A 22082-nucleotide genomic window follows, 5' to 3' on the forward strand; every position below is an offset into this window, starting at 1 on the left:
AGGTCTTTTGTTAGTAAACTCCATCACCTTTATTTATGTGTGAATGACTTAATTTCTCTCTCATTTTCAGGTTCTTTTCTTTCAGCATTTTAAATATATCTTCCCAATATCTTCTGGCCTCCTAAGGTTCCTGATGAGAAATTAGATGATATTATTGTCAATCCCTTTTATATGACAAGCTTTTGCTGCTTTGAAGATTTTCTCTTTGTCTTTGGCTATTGACAGTTTGATTATGATGCACCTCAGTGCATCTCTCTTTCAGTGTACATGGGGTTTGTTGAGTGTATTAATTTCCTAGGGCTGCTATAACAAAATACCACAGACTGGAAGGTTTAAACAAAACAAAGTTATTTTTCTGAGAATTCTAAAGTCTAGTCTAAGATCAGGCTGTTGGCAAGGAAAATCTGTTCCATGTCTCTACTCTAAATTTTGGTGGTTTGCTGGCAATCTTTAGCACTTATTGACTTCTGCTGCATCATCACAGTCTTTTTGCCTTTTTCATATGGCATTCTTTCTGTGTACTTGTCTGTTGCAATATTTTTAAAAGGACACCAGTCATATTGAATTAAGTCTAACAGAGTAGGGCAACATGGCGGCCAGCAGGATAGGAATGAGGAAGACAGTGTGAGTAAGGGAGCTAGAGGGGAAGAGTTTAAGAAAGAGTGTTGTTAATCCTTGGATGTGCTTGTTGTGTGTGTGTGTGTGTGTGTGTGTGAGAGAGAGAGATCTCACAGGAATCTTGGGGGCTGGTAATCAGGTTCTGGAGAAAGAGCCCGTGCTACCACCACAGACACTCCCTGGGTGGGTGTAGCTCTGACATGGAAACCACGTCATCATGAAGAGGGGAGCAGCGGTGGCTAGGAGCACAGCCTCACCACCACCCAGACTGGCCTTGGACACCAACCTGGACCCTCTCAGCCACGCCAACGGGACCTCACAAGAGACCCCCCCCCAGGGGCTCCTGAACCCCCTGCAGTGAGTCGCATACCACCCCTGCTGTGGTGTCCAGGTTGCAGACTCGCATGCCACCCTAGCCAAGGGCTCCATGACCATGCAGTGAGATGCATACCAGTGGGACCTCATAGGCAACTGCTTGCATGACGAGGTCAGATGTGAGTCACATAGCTAGACAACCTGTGAGGAGATGCCATCTACAAAAGGGACAATAACATTCAAGACCCAACTACATCAGGAGACCCAAATAACTCAAGTAGGGGGTTTCCTAGAACACCCAGCTCAGGAGATCTGAGAGACTGCACCACTAGGTCCCACAAAACACCTACTACATAGAACCATCCTTAAAATTTTGGGTGGCATAGCAGTTTGATCTAAGCCATAGAAAAAAAATACAAAGGGACAGCAAAATGGGGAGACGAAACAATCACCAAAGAAAAGCAAAAAGGAATCACCAGCAAAGGAAATGGAGGCAAGTAATCTGTCTGATAAAGAATTCAAAGGATGGTTATAAGGATGCCCAAACATCTGAGTGAGAATTACAAGCAACTCAATGAGAATTATAAGGAGCTGAACGAGAAATACACCAGTATGAATGAGAATCAAGAGGAAATGAAGAATGACATACCTGTAATAAAGAACACCCTGGAAGGGTTCAAGAGTAGACTAGAGGAAGCTAAGGACCAAATCAGTGAGTTAGAAGATAAGGTAGGAAAAAAACACCCAATCAGAGCAGCAATTGGAAAAGAATTTAAAAGCAGGTGGAGAATTTAAGGGAGCTCTGGGACAACATGAAATGAAGCACCATCCTCATAATAGGGGTACCAGAAGGAGAAGAAGCTGAGCAAGGAATAGAAAACCTGATTGAAGAAATAATGCCAGAAAACCTCCCTGGCTTGGGGAAGAAAAAAGTTACACAATTCTAGGAAGCACAGAGAGTCCCAAACAATATGAACCCCAAAAGACCTACACCAAAACACATCGTAATTAAAATGGCAAACATTAACCTTAAAGACAAGAAAGAATCTTAAAGGTTGCAAGAGAGAGAGAGACAGAAAGTTGCCTACAAGGGATTTCCCATTAGACTATCAGCTGATTTCTCATCAGAAACACTTCAGGCCAGAAGGGAGTGGCATGAAGTATACAAAGTGATGAAAAACAAGGGACTAAATCCAAGACTACTCTATCCAGCAAGGCTAGCATTCAAAATTGAAGTTGAAGTCAAGAGCTTTGCAGACAAAAAAAGGCTAAAGGAGTTTATTACCACCAAACCAGCAATGCAACAAATGCTAAAGGGACTGGTGTAAGAAGAAGAAATACAAAGAGAGGGAGGAACACAGGCATAAAGCATAAAAATGGCAACAAACAAGTAGCTATCAATGATAACCTTAAATGTAAATGGATTAAAAGCTCTAATCAAAAGACATAGGGTAGCTGAATGGATAAGAAAACATGACCCACCCTGACTGGTTTGGCTCAGTGGATAGAGCGTCAGCCTGCGGACTCAAGGGTCCCGGGTTCAATTCCAGTCAAGGGCATGTACCTTGGTTGCGGGCACATCCCCAGTAGGGTGTGTGCAGGAGGCAGCTGATCGATGTTTCTCTCTCATCAACATTTCTAACTCTCTGTCCCTCTCGCTTCCTCTCTGTAAAAAATCAATAAAATATATTTAAAAAAAAAAAGAAAGAAAAGAAAACATGACTCATACATATGCTGTCTACCTCAGAATAAAGGACTCACACAGACTGAAAGTGAAGGGATGAAAAAAATTATTCAGGCAAATGGAAGTGTAAAAAAGCTGGGGTAGCAATATTCATAGCTGGCAAAATAGTCTTCAAAGTGAAGGCCATAACAAGAGATAATAAAGGCCACTTCATAATACTAAAGGGGTCAATGCAACAAAAGGATATATAACCTTGGTAAACATATATGCACCCAATACAGGAGCATCCAAATGCATAAAAAAACTTCTGGAAGATATGAAGCTATCAAGGGAGAGATCGACAGCAATACCATCATAATAGGGGTCTTTACTACCCCATTGACATCACTGGATAGATCTTCTAGACCAGTGGTCGGCAAACTTACTAGTCAACTGAGCCAAATATCAACAGTACAACAATTGAAATTTCTTTTGAGAGCCAAATTTTTTAAACTTAAACTATATAGGTAGGTACATTGTTATTAACTTAATTAGGGTACTCCTAAGGCTTAGGAAGAGCCACACTCAAGGGGCCAAAGAGCCGCATGTGGCTCACAAACCGCAGTTTGCCGACCACGATTCTAGACAAAAATAAATAAGGAAACAGCGATCCTAAACAATACACTAGATCAGATGGAATTAATTGATATTTTCAGAACATTTCACCTCAAAACTAGAGAATATACATTCTCAAGTGCACATGGGACATTTTCAAAGATAGACCACATGTTAGGACACAGGCTAAGTCTCTGCAAGTTCAAGAAGATTGAAATCATATCAAGCATCTTCTTAGGTCACAGTGGCATAAAATTAGAAATCAACTACAATAAAAACAATCAGACACATGGAGGGTAAATAGCATGCTACTAAACAATGAATGGGTTACCAAAGAGCTCAAAGAAGAAATAAAAAACATCCTGGAAACAACTGACAACAAAAACACAATAATCCAAAATATATAGGACACAGTGAAAGCAATCCTGAGAGGGAAGTTCATGGTACTACAGGCCTACTCCAAAACAAAAAACAAAAAAAAAAAACCAGTATGTTATCTAACCAAACAAATTAAAGAATTAGAAAGAGAACAACAACAAAAAAATTAAGTAGAAGGAAGTAATAAAGATCAGAGTGTAAATAAATGACAGGGACTAAAAAAAACAATACAAGCCCTAGCTGGTTTGGCTCGGTGGATATTTCATTGTTCCGTGGACTGAAGAGTCCCAGGTTCAGTTACAGTCAAGGGCACATTCTCGGGTTGCAGGATCAATCCCCATTAGGGGGTAGTGTAGGAGGCAGCTAATCAATGATTCTCTCTCATCATTGATGTTTCTATCTCTCCCTCTCCCTTCCTCTCTGAATTCAATAAAAATATTTTTAAAAAAATAAAAAAAAATACAAAAATCAGTAAAACCAAGTTCTGGTTCTTTGTAAGGATAAACAAGATTGATGAACCTCTAGCCAGACTCACCAAAAAACAAAGAGAGTTGACCCAAATAAACAAATTTAGAAAAGAAAGAGATAAAGTAACAACTGACCCCACGGAAATACAAAGGATCATAGAAAAGTACTGTGGACAACTTATTCCAACAAGCTGGACAACCTTGAGGAAATGGGCATATTCCTAGAAAAATACAGTGTTCCAAAACTCAATCAGGAAGAATCAGAAAACCTGAATAGGCTAATAACTACTGATGAAATTTAAGCAGTAATAAAAATTAAAAAAAAAAAAAACCCCAACTTTGAGCAAACAAAAGCCCTAATCTAAACTGCTCACAGGGGGAGTTTTACCAAACATTCAAAGAACAACTAACACCTGTCCTCTTCAAACTATTTCAAAAAATTCAAGAAGAAGGAACACTTCCAAACTCTTTCTATGAGGCCAGCATTACCTTAATTCCAAAACCAGATAAGACACTACAAAGAAAGAGAATTACAGACCAATGTTCCTGGTGGGCATAGATGCTAAAATCCTCAAGAAAATTTTAGCAAATTAGATCCAGCACACATTAAAAGGATCATACACCATGACCAAGTGGGATTTATTCCAGGGATGCAAAGCTGATACAATATTTGCAAATCAAGAAACGTGATATAGCACATAAACAGATTGCAAGACAAAAATCACATGATCATATCAATAGATGCAGAAAAGGCATTTGACAAAATCCAACACCCTTTTTGATAAAAACTCTCAGCAAAGTGGGAATAGAGGGATCATACTTCAACATAATAAAAGCCCTATATGACAAACCTATAGCCAACATTATACTCAGTGGGCAAAAACTAAAACCATTTTTACTAAGAACAGGAACAAGACAGGGATGCGACTTTCACCTCTTCTGTTTGACATAGTACTGGAAGTGCTAGTCATAGCGATCAGACAAGAAGAAGAAATAAAAGGCATCCAACTGGAAAGGAAGAAATAAAACTATCCTTATTTGGAGATGACATGATATTGTACATAGAAAACACTAAAGACTCCATCAAAATACTACTAGATTTATTAAATGAATTTGGCAATGTGGCAGGATATAAAATTAACACCCATAACCCCCTAGCATTTTTTTTATTGATTTCAGAGAGGAAGGTAGAGGGAGAAATAGAAACATCAGTGATAAGAGAGAATCATTGATCGGCTGCCTCCCACACGCCCCACACTGAGGATCCAGCCTACAACCCAGGCATGTGCCCTTGATGAGTATCAAACCCAAGACCCTTCAGTCCACAGGTCGACCCTCTATCCACCAAGCCAAACCAGGTAGGGCTCTAGCATTTTTATACACCAATAATGAACTCTCAGAAATAGACACTAAAATAATCCCATTTACCATTGCAACAAAAAAATTAAGATACTTAGGAATAAACAAGGAGGTAAAAGACTGGTACTTGGGAAACTACAGGATGTTAAAAAAAAAAAAAAGAGAGAGAGAGAGAGAGGAGGGAAGATATACACAAGTGGAAGAATATACTGTGTTTATGGATTGGTAGAATCAACATCATTAAAATGTCCATAATACCCAAAGCAATCTATAGATTCATCACCATCCCTATTAAAATACCAGCATATTTCGCAGACCTAGAATTGACTCTCCAAAAATTTATATGGAACAAGAAAAGACCTCAAATAGCCACAGCAATCTTGAGAAAGAAGAACAAAGTTGGAGGGATCACAATACCAGGTATCAAGTTATACTACAAAGCCACTGTACTCAAAACAACCTGGTACTGGCACAAGAGCGGGCATATAAACCAATGGAACAGAACAGAGAACGCAAAAATCAACTCAAGCCATTGTTCTCAATTAGTATTTGACAAAAGAAGCAAGAACATAGAATGGAGTGAAGACAGTAATAATGTTGGGAAAATTGAACAGATACATGGAAAAAAATGAAACTAGATCACAAACTTACACTATACACAAGAATAAACTCAAAATGGATAAAAGACTTAAATGTAGGACATGAAACCATAAAAATCTTAGAAGAAACCATGAGCAGCAAAATCTCAGACATCTCTCGTAGCAATATGTTTACCAATACATATCTTAGGACAATGGAAACTAAGGAGAAAATAAACAAATAGGACTACATCAAAATAAAAAGCTTCTGCACAGCAAAATAAACCATCAACAAAGCAACAAGAGAGTCCACTACATGGGGTAACATATTTGCCACTGATATAGCCGATAAGGTTTTATATATATACTAGAGGCTCGGTGCACGAATTCATGCACCAGTGGGGTCCCTCAGCCTGGCCGGCAGGATCGGGCCGAGACAGGCTCTCCGACATCCCCCGAGGGGTCCTGGATTGTGAGGGGACGCAGGCCAGGCGGAGGGACCCCACTGGTGCATGATCGGGGCCGGGGAGGGATGCAGGAGGTTGGCCAGCCAGGGAGGGACTGCGGGAGGGCTCCAGGGCATATCCAGCCCATCTCACTCAGTCCCGATCGGCCGGACCCCAGCAGCAAGCTCACGTACTGGTTGGAACATCTGCCTCCTGGTGGTTAGTGCACAAGATAGCGACTGGTCGACCAGTCAACTGCCTGCACCCTGGTGGTCAGTGCACATCATAACAACTGGCCAACTAGTCAACTGTCTGCCCCCGGTGGTCAGTGCACGTCATAGCAAGCAGTTGAGCAGCTTTGGCATATCATTAGCATATTACGCTTTGATTGGTTGAATGGACAATTGGATGACTGGACACTTAGCATATTAGGCTTTTATTATATAGGGGGATATATATATTATTTTTAAATATATCTTTATTGTTTTCAGAGATGAAGGAAGAAGGGAGAGAGAAACAGAAACATCAATGATGAGAGAGAATCACTGATTGGCTGCCTCTTGCACGCCCCCTACTGGGGATTAAGCCCACAACCTGGGCATGTGTCCTTGACCGGAATCGAACCTGGGACCCTTCAGTCCGAAGGCCGACACTCATCTACTGAGCCAAACCAGCTAGGGCCTGATAAGGGTTTAATATTCAAAATTTATAGGGAATTTATACAGCTTAACCAAAGGGAAATAATTCAATTAAAAAATGGGCAAAGGACCCAAATAGGCACTTCATAGAGAAGGCCAAAAGGCATATGAAAAAATGCTCAAAGTCACAAATCATCTGAGAGATGAAAATAAAAACAGTACTACCTCACACCTATCAGAATGGCTGTCTTCAACAAATCAATAAATGACAAGTTTTGGTGAGTATGTGGAGAAAAGGGAACCCTAGTACACTGCTGGTGGGAATGCAGACTGGTACAACTATTATGGAAAACAGTATGGAGTTTCCTCAGAAAATTAAAAATAGAACTCCCATTTGACCCAGTGATTCCAAGAAATCAGAAACACCAGTCAGAAAGAATATATGCACCCCTATGTTCATAGCAGCGTAATTTACAATAGCTAAGATTTGGAAACAGCATCAGCAGGTGAGTGGATTTAAAAAATGTGGTATATCTACACTGGAATACTACACAGCTGTAAAAAAGAAAGAACTCTTAACCATTTGCAACAGCATAGACGGACCTGCAATGTGCTAAGCGAAATAAGCCAGTCAGACAAAGATAAGTATCACATGATCTCACTCATATGTGGAATCTAATGAACAAAATAGACTGATGGACAAAATAGATCCAGAAACATAGAAGCATCGAACAGACTGTGAAAGCTCAGAGGGAAGGCAGGGGAGGGTGAGTGGGTGGGAAGAGATCAACCAATGAACTTATATGCATATATGCATAACCCCTGGACACAGAAAATAGGTTGGTGAAGGCCCGGGGTGGGGACGGGAGCAATCTTGGAGAGGTCAATGGGGGATAAAGGAGGTATATGTAATACTTTCAAAAATAAAGATTTTAAAAATATTTTAAGTCCAACACAATACCTTATTTTAACTTGATAACCTCTGTAAAAAAAACAAAACACCTGCCTCCAAATAAATAGGTTTCTGTGGTCACATTCTGAAGTATGGGAGGTTAGAGCACCAACATATTTTGAGAGGAAGAAACAATTAAACTCATAACAGTCCACCCTCAGCTCTGTTAAAAATTAATTTTCTTCCCACATGCAAAATACTTTCACCTCATCCCTACGTTCCAAAAGTCGTTTAATCATTCATCAACTCAACTGAAAGCCCCAAATCTTCTTATCTAAATCAGGTATAGGAAAGAATTGGGTATCATTAAAATGAAGGCAAAAAAAATTTTTTATCTCTGAATCTGAGACCAGCCAAGTCCAAAACCTGGCAGGGAAAATTTTGTTAGAATCTTATGACTTGAAAATAATTTTCTTTTGCTAGATTCTCTGACCTTTAGTCCCACTGGGGTGGTGGTCTTGTCCCCTCAGCCCTGACAGCAGCCTCATCCATTGGGTCCTTATCTCACTCTCTGGAACCCAGGAGGAGGCCCCACCCCCAGAACAGAGGAAGACTGCCTCTGAGTCCTATGCCTTCTGGGCCTGTGGTGGCAGTGGCAGACACACCAGTCTCTGAACTTCAGGGTCATTCTTCCTGTTTCTTGAAAGATAACCCACATTCATGGACAATAGCTTTATCAGCTATTGGTTCCTTTATGTTTTATAGTTCCTCCTTCATTTTATCTCTGTCCTCTAACATTTTATTAGAATGAGCAAGGATAAAGCAGGCTGTACTTCAGCACTTTGCTTAAAGTTCTCCTCAGTTAAATATCCAAGTTCTACTTTCCATCCAACAGAATATAATTCAGTCCCATTCTCTATCACTTTATAACAAGAATTGTCTTTCCTCTTGTTTTCTTTTTCTTTTTTTTATTAAATCTTTATTGTTCAGATTACATTTGTTCCTCTTTCCCCCCCCCCATAACTCCCCTCCTTCCAGTTCCCGCCCCACCCTCCGCCCTCACTCCCCACCCACTGTCCTCATCCATAGGTGCACGATTTTTGTCCAGTCTCTTCCCGCATCTCCCATTCCCCTTTCCCCCCCAAGAATAGTCAGTCCATTCCCTTTCTATGTCCCTGATTCATTATAATCACCAGTTCATTCTGTACATCAGATTATTTATTCACTTGATTCTTAGATTCACTTGTTGATAGATGCATGTTTGTTGTTCACAATTTGTATCTTTACCTTTTTCTTCTTCCTCTTCTTAAAGGATACTGTTCAGCATTTCGTATAATACTGGTTTAGTGGTGATGAACTCCTTTAGCTTTTCCTTATCTGTGAAGCTCTTTATCTGACCTTCAATTCTGAATGATAGCTTTGCTGGATAAAGTAATCTTGGTTGTAGGTTCTTGGTATTCAGCACTTTGAATATTTCTTGCCATTCCCTTCTGGCCTGCAAAGTTTCTGTTGAGAAATCAGCTGACAGTCGTAAGGGTATTCCCTTGTAGGTAATTGAGTCTCTTTCTCTTGCTGCTTTTAAGATTCTCTCTTTGTCTTTTGCTCTTGGCATTTTAATTATGATGTGTCTTGGTGTGGTCCTCTTTGGATTCCTTTTGTTTGGGGTTCTCTGCGCTTCTTGGACCTGTAAGTTCATTTCTTTCGCCAGGTGGGGGAAGTTTTCTGCCATTATTTCTTCAAATAGGTTTTCAATATCTTGCTATCTCTCATCTTCTGGCACTCCTATAATTCTGATATTAGTGCGCTTGAAGCTGTCCCAGAGGCTCTTTACACTATCTTCACACTTTCAGATTCTTTTTTCATTTTGCTTTTCCAGTTGGGTGTTTTTTGCTTCTTCGCATTTCAAATCTTTGGCTTGATTCTTGTGCTCCTCTGGTCTGCTATTGGGTATAATATTCTTTATTTCAGTCTGTGTATGCTTAATTTCTAGTTTCTTTATCATAGCATCGAGGGTCTCATTAGTTTTCGTGAGGCTCTCCTCAAGTTTATTGCAAGCTCTCAAAATTGTGTTTTTTAGCTCTATATCCCCCATTTCTGTCATGTTTTTTTGTCTCCGAATTTTTTATGCTTTCTTGGTGCACCCCCTTATGGTCTTTGTGCGCAGTCTTGTTCTAGTTAAGCCTTGATTGTTGTAGTTAATACTAGAGGGATTTGACCACCAGGCCCACTGGCTGTGGGAATCAGCTGTGGGAAAACTTCTGTCCTCTGGGGAGGTGCTAATCTAGCCTTTGCCTGAGGCGATCTGGCAAATGGCTCTGTGCAGGCTTGGGCGGGGCGGGCTCAACAGGGCGGGCGGAGGGAGCAGTTATGGCTGCTCTCAGTCCATCCCCAGGGGCTCTGCCTCTCTGTCCCAGCAACGGCTGCAAACCTCGGAGGGGCTGTAGCCAGACAGTCCTGCTTCTCCCGTTTGAGTCTGGGTCCCTAGAGACTCGCCTGGATCTGGATCTCAGAGTCTGAGACTCCCTCCTGATTGAAAACGACAACTGCGCCCTCAGCCACCAGCCCGCTTTGCGCGCGCACCTCCGCACCTTTAAATTTTCCACACTGCGCCCCCTCTGAGCCTCGGAATGCTGTTGTCTTTCCTTCTAGTTGAAGAGTCTCTCCTCAGCCAGCCTTCCTGTGGTTCTGGGTGATGTCCGTTCCGTCTTTTAGTTGTACTTTTGAAGTGGTTGTTTGCAGCAGCAGTCTCCGGTGTTTACCTATGCTGCCATCTTGGTGGTCTTTGTTTCCTCTTGTTTTCAATAATATGTTCCTCACTTCTAAGATCTCACCAGAAGCACCGTTAATGTTCATATTTCTACCAACAGTCTTTTCAAGGTAATCTGTACTTTTTCATTCAATCACCTTAGAACTCCTCTTCTTCTACCCATTACCCAATTCCAAAGCCACTCCCACATTTTAGGTATTTGTTACATTCACACCCTACTTTCCAGAACCAAAATCTGCATTCATTTCTTAGGACTGTCATAATATAATTCCACAAGTTAAGTGACTTAAACAACATAAATTTATTGTCCCACAGTTCAGATCTAGAAGTGAGATCAATTTATCAGTAGGGTTGGTTTCTTCTGAGACCTGTGAGTGAGAATCTATTCCATTCCTTTCTACTAGCTTATAGTGGTTCACTGGAAACTTTTGGTGCTCCATGACTTCTGCTTCACCCCAGTCTCTGTCTTCATCTTCACATGCAGTCTCCTGTGTGTTTGTCTCTTTGCCCAAATGTACTCCTTTTAATAGGGACATCAATCATATTGGAGTAAGGCCTACCATGTGACCTTATTTTAACTTGATTATCTCTGTGAAAGACCCTACTTATCTCTAAATAAAGTCATATTCTGAGCTACAGGGTTATGACTCTAACATATCTTTTTTGGAGAGGCACAATTCAACCCATAAAATAGAGCTGCTTAGATTTGTAATTCATGTCTTCCATCAAATTTGGAAAGTTTGGTGCATTATTTCTTCAAATGATCTTCTACTTCTTTCTCTCTTCTCTATCTGGGACTCCCATATTGTGTATATTGTGTGTTTAATAGTGTACCATAGGTTCCTTAGTCTCTTGTTCACTTCCTTGCATTTTCTTACTGCTCCTCCCTGAATAATTTCAATTGTCCTATCTTTATATTCATTGATTCTTTCTTATGCTTGCTCAGATCTGTTCTTGAACCTTCTAGTATATTTTTTATTTCAGTTGTACTTTTTTGCTGCATAATTTGTTTTATTCCTTTATATAGTTTCTGCCCTTTTGTTGGTATTTTAATGTTGGTTCTTTATTGTTTTCCTGTTTTTTTTTTCTAGTTGTTCAGGTTTTCCTTTAACTCTTTGAGCATACTTAAGACATTTGTTCTTAAGTCTAGTAAGTCCACTATCTGGGCTTCTTCAGTGGCATTTTTTATCTGTTTATTTTGTGTGCATTCTGAAAGTCAGATTCTCCCAGGTTTGCTGGATTATTTTTTTAATTGTTGAAAACTGTAGTTGTTGGTTTGAGACTTTTCCAAACTATTTTTTTTGCAAAGATTATTCCTTGTGTGTGATCACTGAGATCTCTGTTTAGCAAATGTTTTACAGAGATTTTTTTGAACACCAAGAATTTGATTGATGTTTGCTTGGTTGCTGTAAACCTTTGGCTGTTTTTCAGAGCTCTGATAAAGTTTGTTCCAATGATTTCTAGATTTTTCAATGTTTCTATGGAAGAATGATAGCTTGGAGCTTCCTAGTTTGCTATCTTGCTGATTGTCATCCTCTATTGAATTTTCCAGTGTTCACTTTGGATCACCTGTTAATGGAAGAATATGAGTAATATGTTCTTAAATATAAAAGATCAAAGTGTTTAAAGTAGTTTTTAAAGCAACTTTAATGAAATGATAAAAGAGAGATTCAGAAAATTTCCACTTGCATTTTTATACTCAAAAGAGAGAAAACTTTTTTTTTTTGCCAATTGAAATAGATTTTTTAACCTTAAGAATTGATATTTGGAAAAATAATCAAATGTTTATCTTTTTGTTTTGTTTTAAGAACTATGTTTTAGGTACTATTGGAAATTTAGGAACTATCATTTAAGATAACCAAATAGTCCATTTAATAATAGAAAGCTCTATTTTATTCAATAATGCTGCCATTTCACAAACCGTACTGAAATTATTAATTTAAATATTTTATCAATTCACTTAAAAACCATTAGATGGAATGGTTGATAGGAAACTGAACACAATGCCAAAGTTGCACTACATGAATTACTTTATGACCACTGTACAATGCAGGAATTAGAATCATCACTCCAATCCATATGTGAATCTTAGCACATTCATAAACTTTAGTTATGATATATTCTAGCCAAAAAGCATTGGCTTTGATCCATCACACCTGTAGATAAAATTATCAGCTTTTAGGAAATTCAGGGAAGACACCCAACTCAGTGAACGAATAAGTTAAATAACAGCATGAAAACATAAACACATAAATCCAAAAGGTGGGACATTCTACAGAAAAAATAGCAGATTCTTCAGTAAGACAGGGTCATTTTTAAAAGAATACACCAGACTTACCAAGATAACCAGATATGTGTAATCTTGGATTGGATACTAGTTTTGGTTGGTTGGAGAAATCTAAATTGGTCTAGAAGTACTAATAAGAACACTTACTGAAATAGGAAAGGTGAGAGTTGATTTTTTAAAATGCAGGTTGTCAAATTGTATGTATGGTATGAGCTCATTTTTTATAAAAAATGAAGGCCCATGGAAAGTGTCAGAAAATATCTAGAAGGATCTACATTTAAGATATCTGGAGGAATGTGATTAAAATTTTTTATGTCTCTGCTAGTTTTATATGCTTCTTCTGAAATAAGTTATTTCAAATATAAATTATATAACATGATTTCTATCTAATTTCAATTCTAACATTTCTTAGTTTTATAAGCCATTTTTATAATATATACAACATTAAAAATTTAAGTTTCTATGAAACTGCAATATTTTAATCCCTTTATTTCTTAGATAGAGAGCCTGGATTTTTTATTTCTATTAAAGACAATTGAAGATTTCTATAAAAGTGAAGATGGGGAAAATCTAGAAATTCTCTGTCCAGTTCAAGATCAAGCATGTGTAGCCAAATTTGAAGATGGAGTTTGGTACCGGGCAAAAGTCATTGGTAGGCAATTTTGCACACTATTTCTACAAGGAAATGTTATGCTTAAGAACTGATATCATTTGAGTAGGTATAAATTGAATCTTGGGAGTGATATTATTTTATCTATAATTTTTATCTGTCATCTGTCTTTAGAAAGCTAGTGATAATGTTGGGAGATGAATCTCTGAGAGGCTCCTTAGATTTCATTTGATTTGACCATTTTTTTGTTTTCTGATGTCTGCTTTATTTAAGATGTTAAAAAGTGCTTAAATGACTTTACACTCCACTCTCCTCCTAAAAGGCAAATACTTTTAACTCAGCCATTTCTTTTGGTATCTACCTGTTATTTCTTTTCAATAACATATAGTACTTTGTTGATATTTTCTTACATGTTACTTATTTTGTTAGATAAGTTTTAGATCTCTTATAGCTCTTTTGTCCCCTCATAGTTGTCTTACAGTTTTTACTTAAATTAATGTTTTATGTAACTATTTTCATTGGTAAACCATAAAATATACTTTGTTTAATTCTGAATTAATAATTGCATCAACCTTTTACTTTTTCTTTTAATTTTTGGCTACATCTGCCTAATACTTCAAAACAATTTTCCACATTTTTAGACTTTCAGATATTAGCTTTATTTAAATTTTTTATTTTCTTTTTTTTAATCCTCACCCGAGGATATTTTTTCCATTGCTTTTTAGAGAGGGAAGGAGAGGAGGGGAAGAGAGAGAGAGAAAATCGATGTGAGAGAGACATATCGATTGGTTGCCTCCTGCATATGCCCCAACTGGGATTGGGGATTGAACCTGCAAGCCAGGTACATGCCCTTGGCCGGAAACCAAACTCATGACCCTTCGGGTATGGGGGCCAACACTCTAATCACAGAGCAACACTGGCCAGAGGAGGTTTTTTCTAAATTTATTTATTTATTATTTTATAATCTATATATATAAAAGCCTAAGTGACCTGCTAACTGACCAGTAGCTATGACACCCACTGACCACCAGAGGGCAGATGCTCAATGCAGGAGCTGAAACCATGGGCATGGAAACGTGGAACAGACTGATGAATCTCAGAGGAGAGGAAGGAGGGGGGAGGGAGGGAAGAGATTAACCAAAGATCTTATATGCACACTAGAGGCCTGGTGTGGGGTCCCTTGGCCTGGCCTGCGGGGATTGGGCCGAAACCAGCTCTCCGATATCCGCTGAGGGGTCCCGGATTGCGAGAGGGGGCAGGCCAGGCCCAGGGACCCACTGGTGCACGAATCTGTGCACCAGGCCTCTAGTTAATATATAATATATTTTTATCTTTATTGTTGAATGTATTACATATGCCCCCTTATTTTCCCCATTGACCCCTTCTAGCCTGCCCCTGCCCCTGCCCCTCACCCCAGGTCTTCACCACACCACTGTCTGAGTCCATGGGTTATGCATATATATGCATACAAGTTCTTTGTTTCATCTCTTCCCACTCACTGCCTTCCCTCTAGATTTGACAGTCTGTTCCATGTTTCTATGTCTCTGAGTCTATTTTTTTCATCAGTTTATTTTGTTCATTGGATTACACATATGAGTGAGTTCATGTGATACTTGTCTTTCTCTGACTGGCTTATTTCATTTATTTTAGTATCTTCCAGGTCCTTCCATACTGTTTCAAAGGGTAAGAGACCCTTCTTTTTTACTGCTGCATAGTATTACATTGTTTGCGGGTAGTTTTTATTGCGCGCTAACAGGTGGCTCTACTTCTCACAGTCAACGTAAAACGTATAAATACGTTTCCCGCATACAATGTGGTATTACATGGTGTAGATGTACCATAGCTTCTTTATCCACTCATCTACTGATGGACACTAGGGCTGTTTCCAAATCTTAGCTATTGTAAATAGCACTGCTATGAACATAGGGGTGCATATGTTCTTTCTGATTGGTGTTTCAGGCTTCTTAAGGTATATTCCTAGAAGTGGGATCACTGGGTCAAATGGCAGTTCCGTTTTTAATTTTTAGAGGAAACTCCACACTGATTTCCCTTGTGGCTGTACCAGTTTGCATTCCCACCAGTACTGTATTAGGGTTCCTTTTTCTCCACATCCTCCCCAACACTTCTTGTTTGTTAATTAATTGATAGCAACAATTTTGACAGGTGTGAGGTGGTACCTCATTGTTTTAATTTGCATCTCTCTAATGATTAGTAATGTTGAGAATTTTTTCATATGTCTCTTGGCCATTTGTATGACTACTTAGGAGAAGTGTCTGTTTAGGTCTTCTGCCCATTTTTTTTATTGGGTTATTTGTTTTCCTTTTGTTGATTTCTATGAGTACACTATATATTTTGGATATTAACCCCTTATCAGATGTATCACTGACAAATATGTTCTCCCATATTGTGGGTTCCCTTTTCATTTTGATGCTGATTTCTTTAGGTGTGCAGGTGCTTTTTTTTTTAAATGTAGTCCCATTTGTTTATTTTTTCTTTTGTTTATCTTGTACTAGGTATTATATCAGTGAAAATTTTGCTATGTGAGACGTCTGATATTTTGCTACCTATGTTTTCTACAAGGATTTTTATGGTTTCACGACTTACATTTAAATCTTTTATCCATGTTGAGTTTATTCTTATGTTTGGTGTAAGTTGGTGGTCTAGTTTCATTTTTTACATGTACCTGTCCAGTTGTTCCAACACCATTTATTGAAGAGACTGTCTTGAATCCATTGTATATTCTTGCCTCCTTTATCGAAGATTAATTGAGCATAACAGCTTGAGTCAATTTCTGGGGTCTCTATTCTGTTCCATTGATCTATTTGTCTGTTCTTGAGCCAACACCAGGCTGTTTGTAGTATAGCTTGATATCTGGTTTTGTGATCCCTCCAATTTTGTTCTTCTTTCGATTGCTGTGGCTATTTGGGGTCTTTTTTGTTTCCATATAAATTTTGGAGTGTTTGTTCTAGATCGATGAAATATGCTATTCGTATATTAATAGGACTTGCATTGAATCTATATATTGCTTTGGGTAGTATGGACATTTTAATGATGTTGATTCTATCAGTCCGTGACATAGTATATTCTTCCATGTGTTTATATAGTCTTCTTTCTCTTTTTTCTATGTTCTATATTTCTGAGTACAAGTCTTGTATTTAGTTTTTAACTGTGAAAACATTCTTCTGTCTTCTGCTCCAATTAGAATGCTTGTCCTCTAGGTTTACTGCACTTTTGTTATCCTGGGAATTTATTTCTCTTGGTCATACACTTCACTGTTCTCTTATGGGATCCCTTGTTTCTTGGATCTCAGGTTTACCTCTTCGGTTTACTCCCTTATTTTGGTGGAGCATCTTCTGATTGTTTCCTCAGAGAAAATAAATGATAGGTAAATTTTGAGACCTTTCATGTCTCCTGACTCACCTCTCTTGCAATTAATAATTTGGGTAAAAAGTTGTTTAAATTCCAACCTTTATCTTTTTGTTTATTTTGCTTAAAACGGCATCTTCCTTCAGAGACTTGAGGAATGGTAAGGTTCTAATGGTAGTGGTACAGTTGAGAATATTCTTCTAGATTAGGGATGGGGAACATTAGGCCCTTATGCCATATAAGGCCCATGAAATGATTTGGTCTGGCCCGACCATGGCATTATGGGTGAATTAGTTAAATGTTTGATAAAATATAGCAGGCTAATTTTTAAGTTGATAATTTTGTGTGGCCTGTGAATGATGTTATAAATATCCAAATGGCCATTGGAAGAAAAAAGGTTCCCCACCCCTGTTCTACATAAAAATTCCAGTGGAAGTGGGGACAGGTTCCCTGACCTTCTTACCTTTTAGAGACAAGTGCCCTCCCAGTCACCTCAGTTATGGAAGGGCTTAAGTTGTTTGACGTGTTATCTTGAGTGCTTGTGTTGTTCTACCTTTTCCACTTCTGTTAAGGAGCAAAGAAAGCCTGTATTTTTCCCATATTGAAAGCATGTATAGTATCAGTCCTTAAATTTGAAAATGATGGCAACAAGGTTAGTAGCACTGTATACATGTTCTGAGAAAAGCTAAAGTCAACTGTGTATTGTGAGTTTTTCTAAGAAAGATCAGTTGTGTTTGATCTGGTTTTTTTTTTAGTATGTTTTCATTAATTTTCAGAGAGAGGAAGGGAGAGGGAGAGAGAGAGAGAGGAAGAGAGAAAAATCAAAGATGAGAGAGAATCATCAGTAGACTGCCTCCTGCATGCCTCCTACTGGGGATAGAGCCTGAACCTGGGCATGTGCCCTGACTGGGAATCGAACAATAACCTCCTGGTTCATGGATTGACCCTCAACCACTGAGCTATACCAGCCAGATTGTATTGGTCTTTATTCAAACTTCATTGTATTTGAATCTTCCAGAGGTTTCTTTGGTATCCTTTAAAATATAGAGACTAGATTGACATAGAGGTCTATCTCCACTTGCTTTTTTCACAATATCCTGAAAATAAATTTTGAAAATTCCATAGTTACATATCATTATATGAATGAATCCTTAGTTTTTTATTATTAAACTAGAGGCCCGGTGCACAAAAATTTGTGCACTCGGGGGGTGGGGGGGGAGAGGTGGTCCCTCAGCCCGGCCTGTGCCCTCTTGCAGTCTGGGACCCCTCAGGAGATAATGACCTGCTGACTTAGGCCTGCTCCCGGGTGGCAGAGGGCAGGCCCAATCCCTAGATGCAGCCCCTGGTCGGGCTCAGAGCAGGGCGGATTGGGGAGTTGGGGCATCGCCCCCTGTCATGCATAACGCAGGGCGGATCGGAAGGTTGCGATGCCACCCCTAGTCACGCTCAGGGTAGGGCCGATTGGGGGGTTGAGGCACCGCCCCCTGTCACACTCAAGGCAGGGTCGATGGGGAAGTTGTGGCGCCACCCCCTGCCACGAACAGAGCAGGGCCCATCAGGGGGTTGAGGAGCTCCCCTCTGTCGCCCACAGAGTAGGGCCAATAGGGGAGTTGGGGCACTGCCCCTGGTCACACACAGAGCAGGGCCGATCAGGGGGTTGGGGCGCTGCCCCCTGTCACACACAGAGTAGGGCCAATAGGGGAGTTGGGGCACCGCCCCCTGTCACAGAGCAGGGTCCGTTGGGGGGGCGAGTTGGGGTGCCACACCCTGTCACACACAGAGCAGGGCCGATCAGGGGGTTGGGGCTCCACCACTGTCACACTCAGGGCAGGGCCGATGGGGAAGTTATGGCTCTACCCCGTCTCACATAGAGCAGGGCCCATGGGGGGGGTTGGGGCGCCGCCCTCTATCATCCACAGAGCAGGGCCGATCAGGGGGTTGGGGCGCTGCCCCCTGTCACACACAGAGCCGCAGGGCAATCAGGGGGTTTGGGTGCTGCCCCCTGTCACGCTGATCCCGCGCCTCCACTGATCCCGCCCAGCAGGGTCACAGATCTGGGTCCCAGACCGCAGACAGCCTTGCCTGCTGCCACCTGCCTTCAGTATGCAAATTAGCCGCTATCTTGTTGCTTCAGGGTGGGGGTCCCCACTGGGGTGCCTGGCCAGTCTGGGTGAGGGGCTGAGGGCCGTTTTCAGGCTGGCGGGCGACTGAAGCTCCAAACCTCTCCTTTTTTTCTTTTTTTTTTATTCTGGCATTTATTTACCTTCTATGGCTGTCACTGGAGCTGAGAGCCGGCTTTCTCTCTGAGGCTCGGCTGAAAGCATATTTCTGGCCTTTGTTTTCTGTATTCTAAACAATGTTGCGACTCCAGCTCTGAGATCCCGGCTGACTGACAGGAGGTTTCTGGGGTTTTGTTTATCTTCTATAAATGTTACAGTGTTTCCAACTGAAGCTCAGAGGCTGGCAAGGCAGGCAGGGAACGTTGGAGTCCTCTGTCACTGAAGGAAGCAAGCCTCCCTGTTGGCATCAGCTGCCTGGCTGCCGGCCGCCATCTTGGCTGACAGTTAATTTGCATATCTCCATGATTAGCCAATGGGAAGGGTAGCGGTCGTATGCTAATTACCATGTTTCTCTTTTATTAGTGTAGATTTTTTGCCTTGTTTGATGACCTGTGTTGATAATCAACACTTATTAAGTGCTTGCTTTATGCTTGGTGCTCTGTAAAATGTTTTAAATAGGTAAATTCTCAAAAAAAAAAGTTGAACAAGATTTGATTGTTTGATATACGCATTTTACAGATGAAATAATGAAGGTTGGAGAGAAAAATTAACTTGCTCAGGGTAATACCTTGGAGATTTTAATTAGCTGGCTTAGAGTCACATGCCCATCAGTGACTGAGCTATAGTTCTAACCAAGACAGTCTAACTCAAAGTCTAATTCTTAACTTTTAGGCTATAATCATGAGCACTTGATAGCTATTTTATTATGCTTATTTTGGTTGTCCCTTCGATATCTTATTTCTTAGTCACCAAGTCTGAACAACTATGGATTATGGTTGATTTTTTTAAGTTCACATATTAGAAATATTTTTTTACATTTTAAAAAATATTAAGTTTGTATGTTTGTTAAGAAGACCGGAGAAAAACCAAGCAATGCTTAGAGGAATGGAGTTACACTTTTATTATTATTATTATGCACAGGCCCAGAGCAAAAATGTCTTTCAAATTCTGAGCAAAAACATGGAGGAAGCTTTCCCTGTTGATACTTTTTCCAGTTCTTTGTCTCCCAAATTTGGAATGAGACTTCTGGATCTTCTGAGAAAGAAGGCCTGTGTGCTGGGAAGGGGCCATGAGACCGTATCTCAAGGCCTGGCCTTGTGCCAGCACTGACAACTCTGTCTGGGGCATAGTTTATGGCCTCTCTGGAATGGGAGTAGTCTTATTTTCCCTATTATTTAAGCAAGCCGGTATTTACAGAAGCCAAAATAACAGGGTTAAAGTTTCAAACAGCAGTTTTTATATAAGATGGGGGTTACTATGCTTCATGTTGAACATAAAAGTATTCTAATCTGCCCTGGTTAGGGTGACTCGGTTGGAGTGTCGTCCTGTACACCAGGTGGTGGCATGTTGGATTCCCAGGTTGTGGGTTCAGTCCCTGGCTAGGGCAAGTATGGGAGGCAATCAATAGATGTTTCTCTCTCACATCTCTCCCCCTACCCTCTTTCCCTGTCTCCTTCTCTTTCTCTCCTCTTTTCCCTTTTCTCCCTCTCCCTTCCTCCCTCTCTCCTTTCCTCTCACTAAAATCAATTTTTAAAATTTTTTAAGTATTAGTTGACTTTAAATCACTCTAAATTTTGCTAGATAGATTTTTCTTTCCAAGTTTGTGATTTCTAATTTCATAATTTTTGAAGGATTGCCTGGACATCGTGAAGTTGAAGTTAAATATGTGGACTTTGGCAATACTGCAAAAATAACACTTAAAGAAATGCGTAAAATAAAGGATGAATTTCTGAATCCCCCAGAGAAGGTAATGTATTTATTTTGAATCATAGGTTTGGAATATTAGCACACATATGAAAGTATTTTTAAAAGTCATTTCACCATAGAAATGTTCTGGTAACTAACATTTTTGTCTATACATAAATTCTGTTACATGACTATAGAGTTGTTCTAGTTGCTATCCTATATAATAAAAGGGTAATATGCAAATTGACCCTAACAGCAGAATGACTGGGAATGACTGGTCACTATGACACACACTGACCACCAGGGGGCAGACACTAAATGCAGGAGCTTCCCCCTGATGGTCAGTGCGCTCCCACAGGGGGAGCTCTGCTCAGCCACAAGCCAGGCTGATGTCTGCCAGCACAGCATTGGTGGCGGGAGCCTCTCCCACCTCCTCAGCAGTGCTAAGGATGTCCGACTGCAGCTTAGACCTGCTCCCCACTGGCACGTGGACATCCCCCGAGGCCTCCTGGGCTGCCAGAGGGATGTCTGACTGCCAGCTTAGGCCTGATCCCCCCAGGGAGCGGGCCTAAGCCAGCAGGTGGACATCCCCCGAAGGGTCCCAGACTGCGAGAGGGCACAGGCTGGGCTGAGGGAACCCCCCTGAGTGCACAAATTTTTGTGCACCGGGCCTCTAGTTAAGAAATAATGTGTATCTTAGCAAATAAGCATTCATTGTAAATATATGTGTATATATATTTGTGTCTTTATAAGAATTTTCTGGTCTGCAGTTTGTAATGTTATTTTGAAATATCTATATAATGTGGAAAGAGTATGTGTAAAAAAAAAAAAGCTCATTACAGAAGTATTTTTACTGTGATCCCATTTATGTTTAAGTGTATATAACATGTGCAAGAGAAAGAGAGATGTCTACAAGAATGAAGAAGAAAACAATGTAGCCTTCTGTAATCCTCTGAATTGCTTTTGAGCAGTATTTTTCATTTTAAAATGGGTAGAAAGTTATAGAAAGAGGTTAAAAATATAGATAAGCAAAATGAGGGGAATCACTCAGAATTATTCAATATTTTTTAATATATATTTTATTGATATTTTTTACAGAGAGGAAGGGAGAGGGATAG

The 22082-nt window shown here is 40.0% G+C and overlaps 1 protein-coding gene across 2 annotated transcripts in view; it reads left to right on the top strand.

The window, feature by feature from the left end:
• RNF17 (ring finger protein 17) overlaps positions 1 to 22082 on the top strand; it is a 159760-nt gene that overhangs the window by 78824 nt on the left and 58854 nt on the right. For both annotated transcript variants that reach the window (XM_070407527.1, XM_070407528.1), the window contains exons 16-17: positions 13522 to 13675; positions 20910 to 21025. In XM_070407527.1, the coding sequence (XP_070263628.1) occupies positions 13522 to 13675; positions 20910 to 21025 (270 nt within the window). The remainder of the gene's footprint in view (positions 1 to 13521; positions 13676 to 20909; positions 21026 to 22082) is intronic.

This window comes from Myotis yumanensis, unplaced genomic scaffold, assembly GCF_028538775.1.
Source record: "Myotis yumanensis isolate MYYU_CA2020_CCGP unplaced genomic scaffold, mMyoYum1.0.hap1 SCAF_3, whole genome shotgun sequence".
NCBI classification, from domain to species: Eukaryota; Metazoa; Chordata; class Mammalia; order Chiroptera; family Vespertilionidae; genus Myotis; species Myotis yumanensis.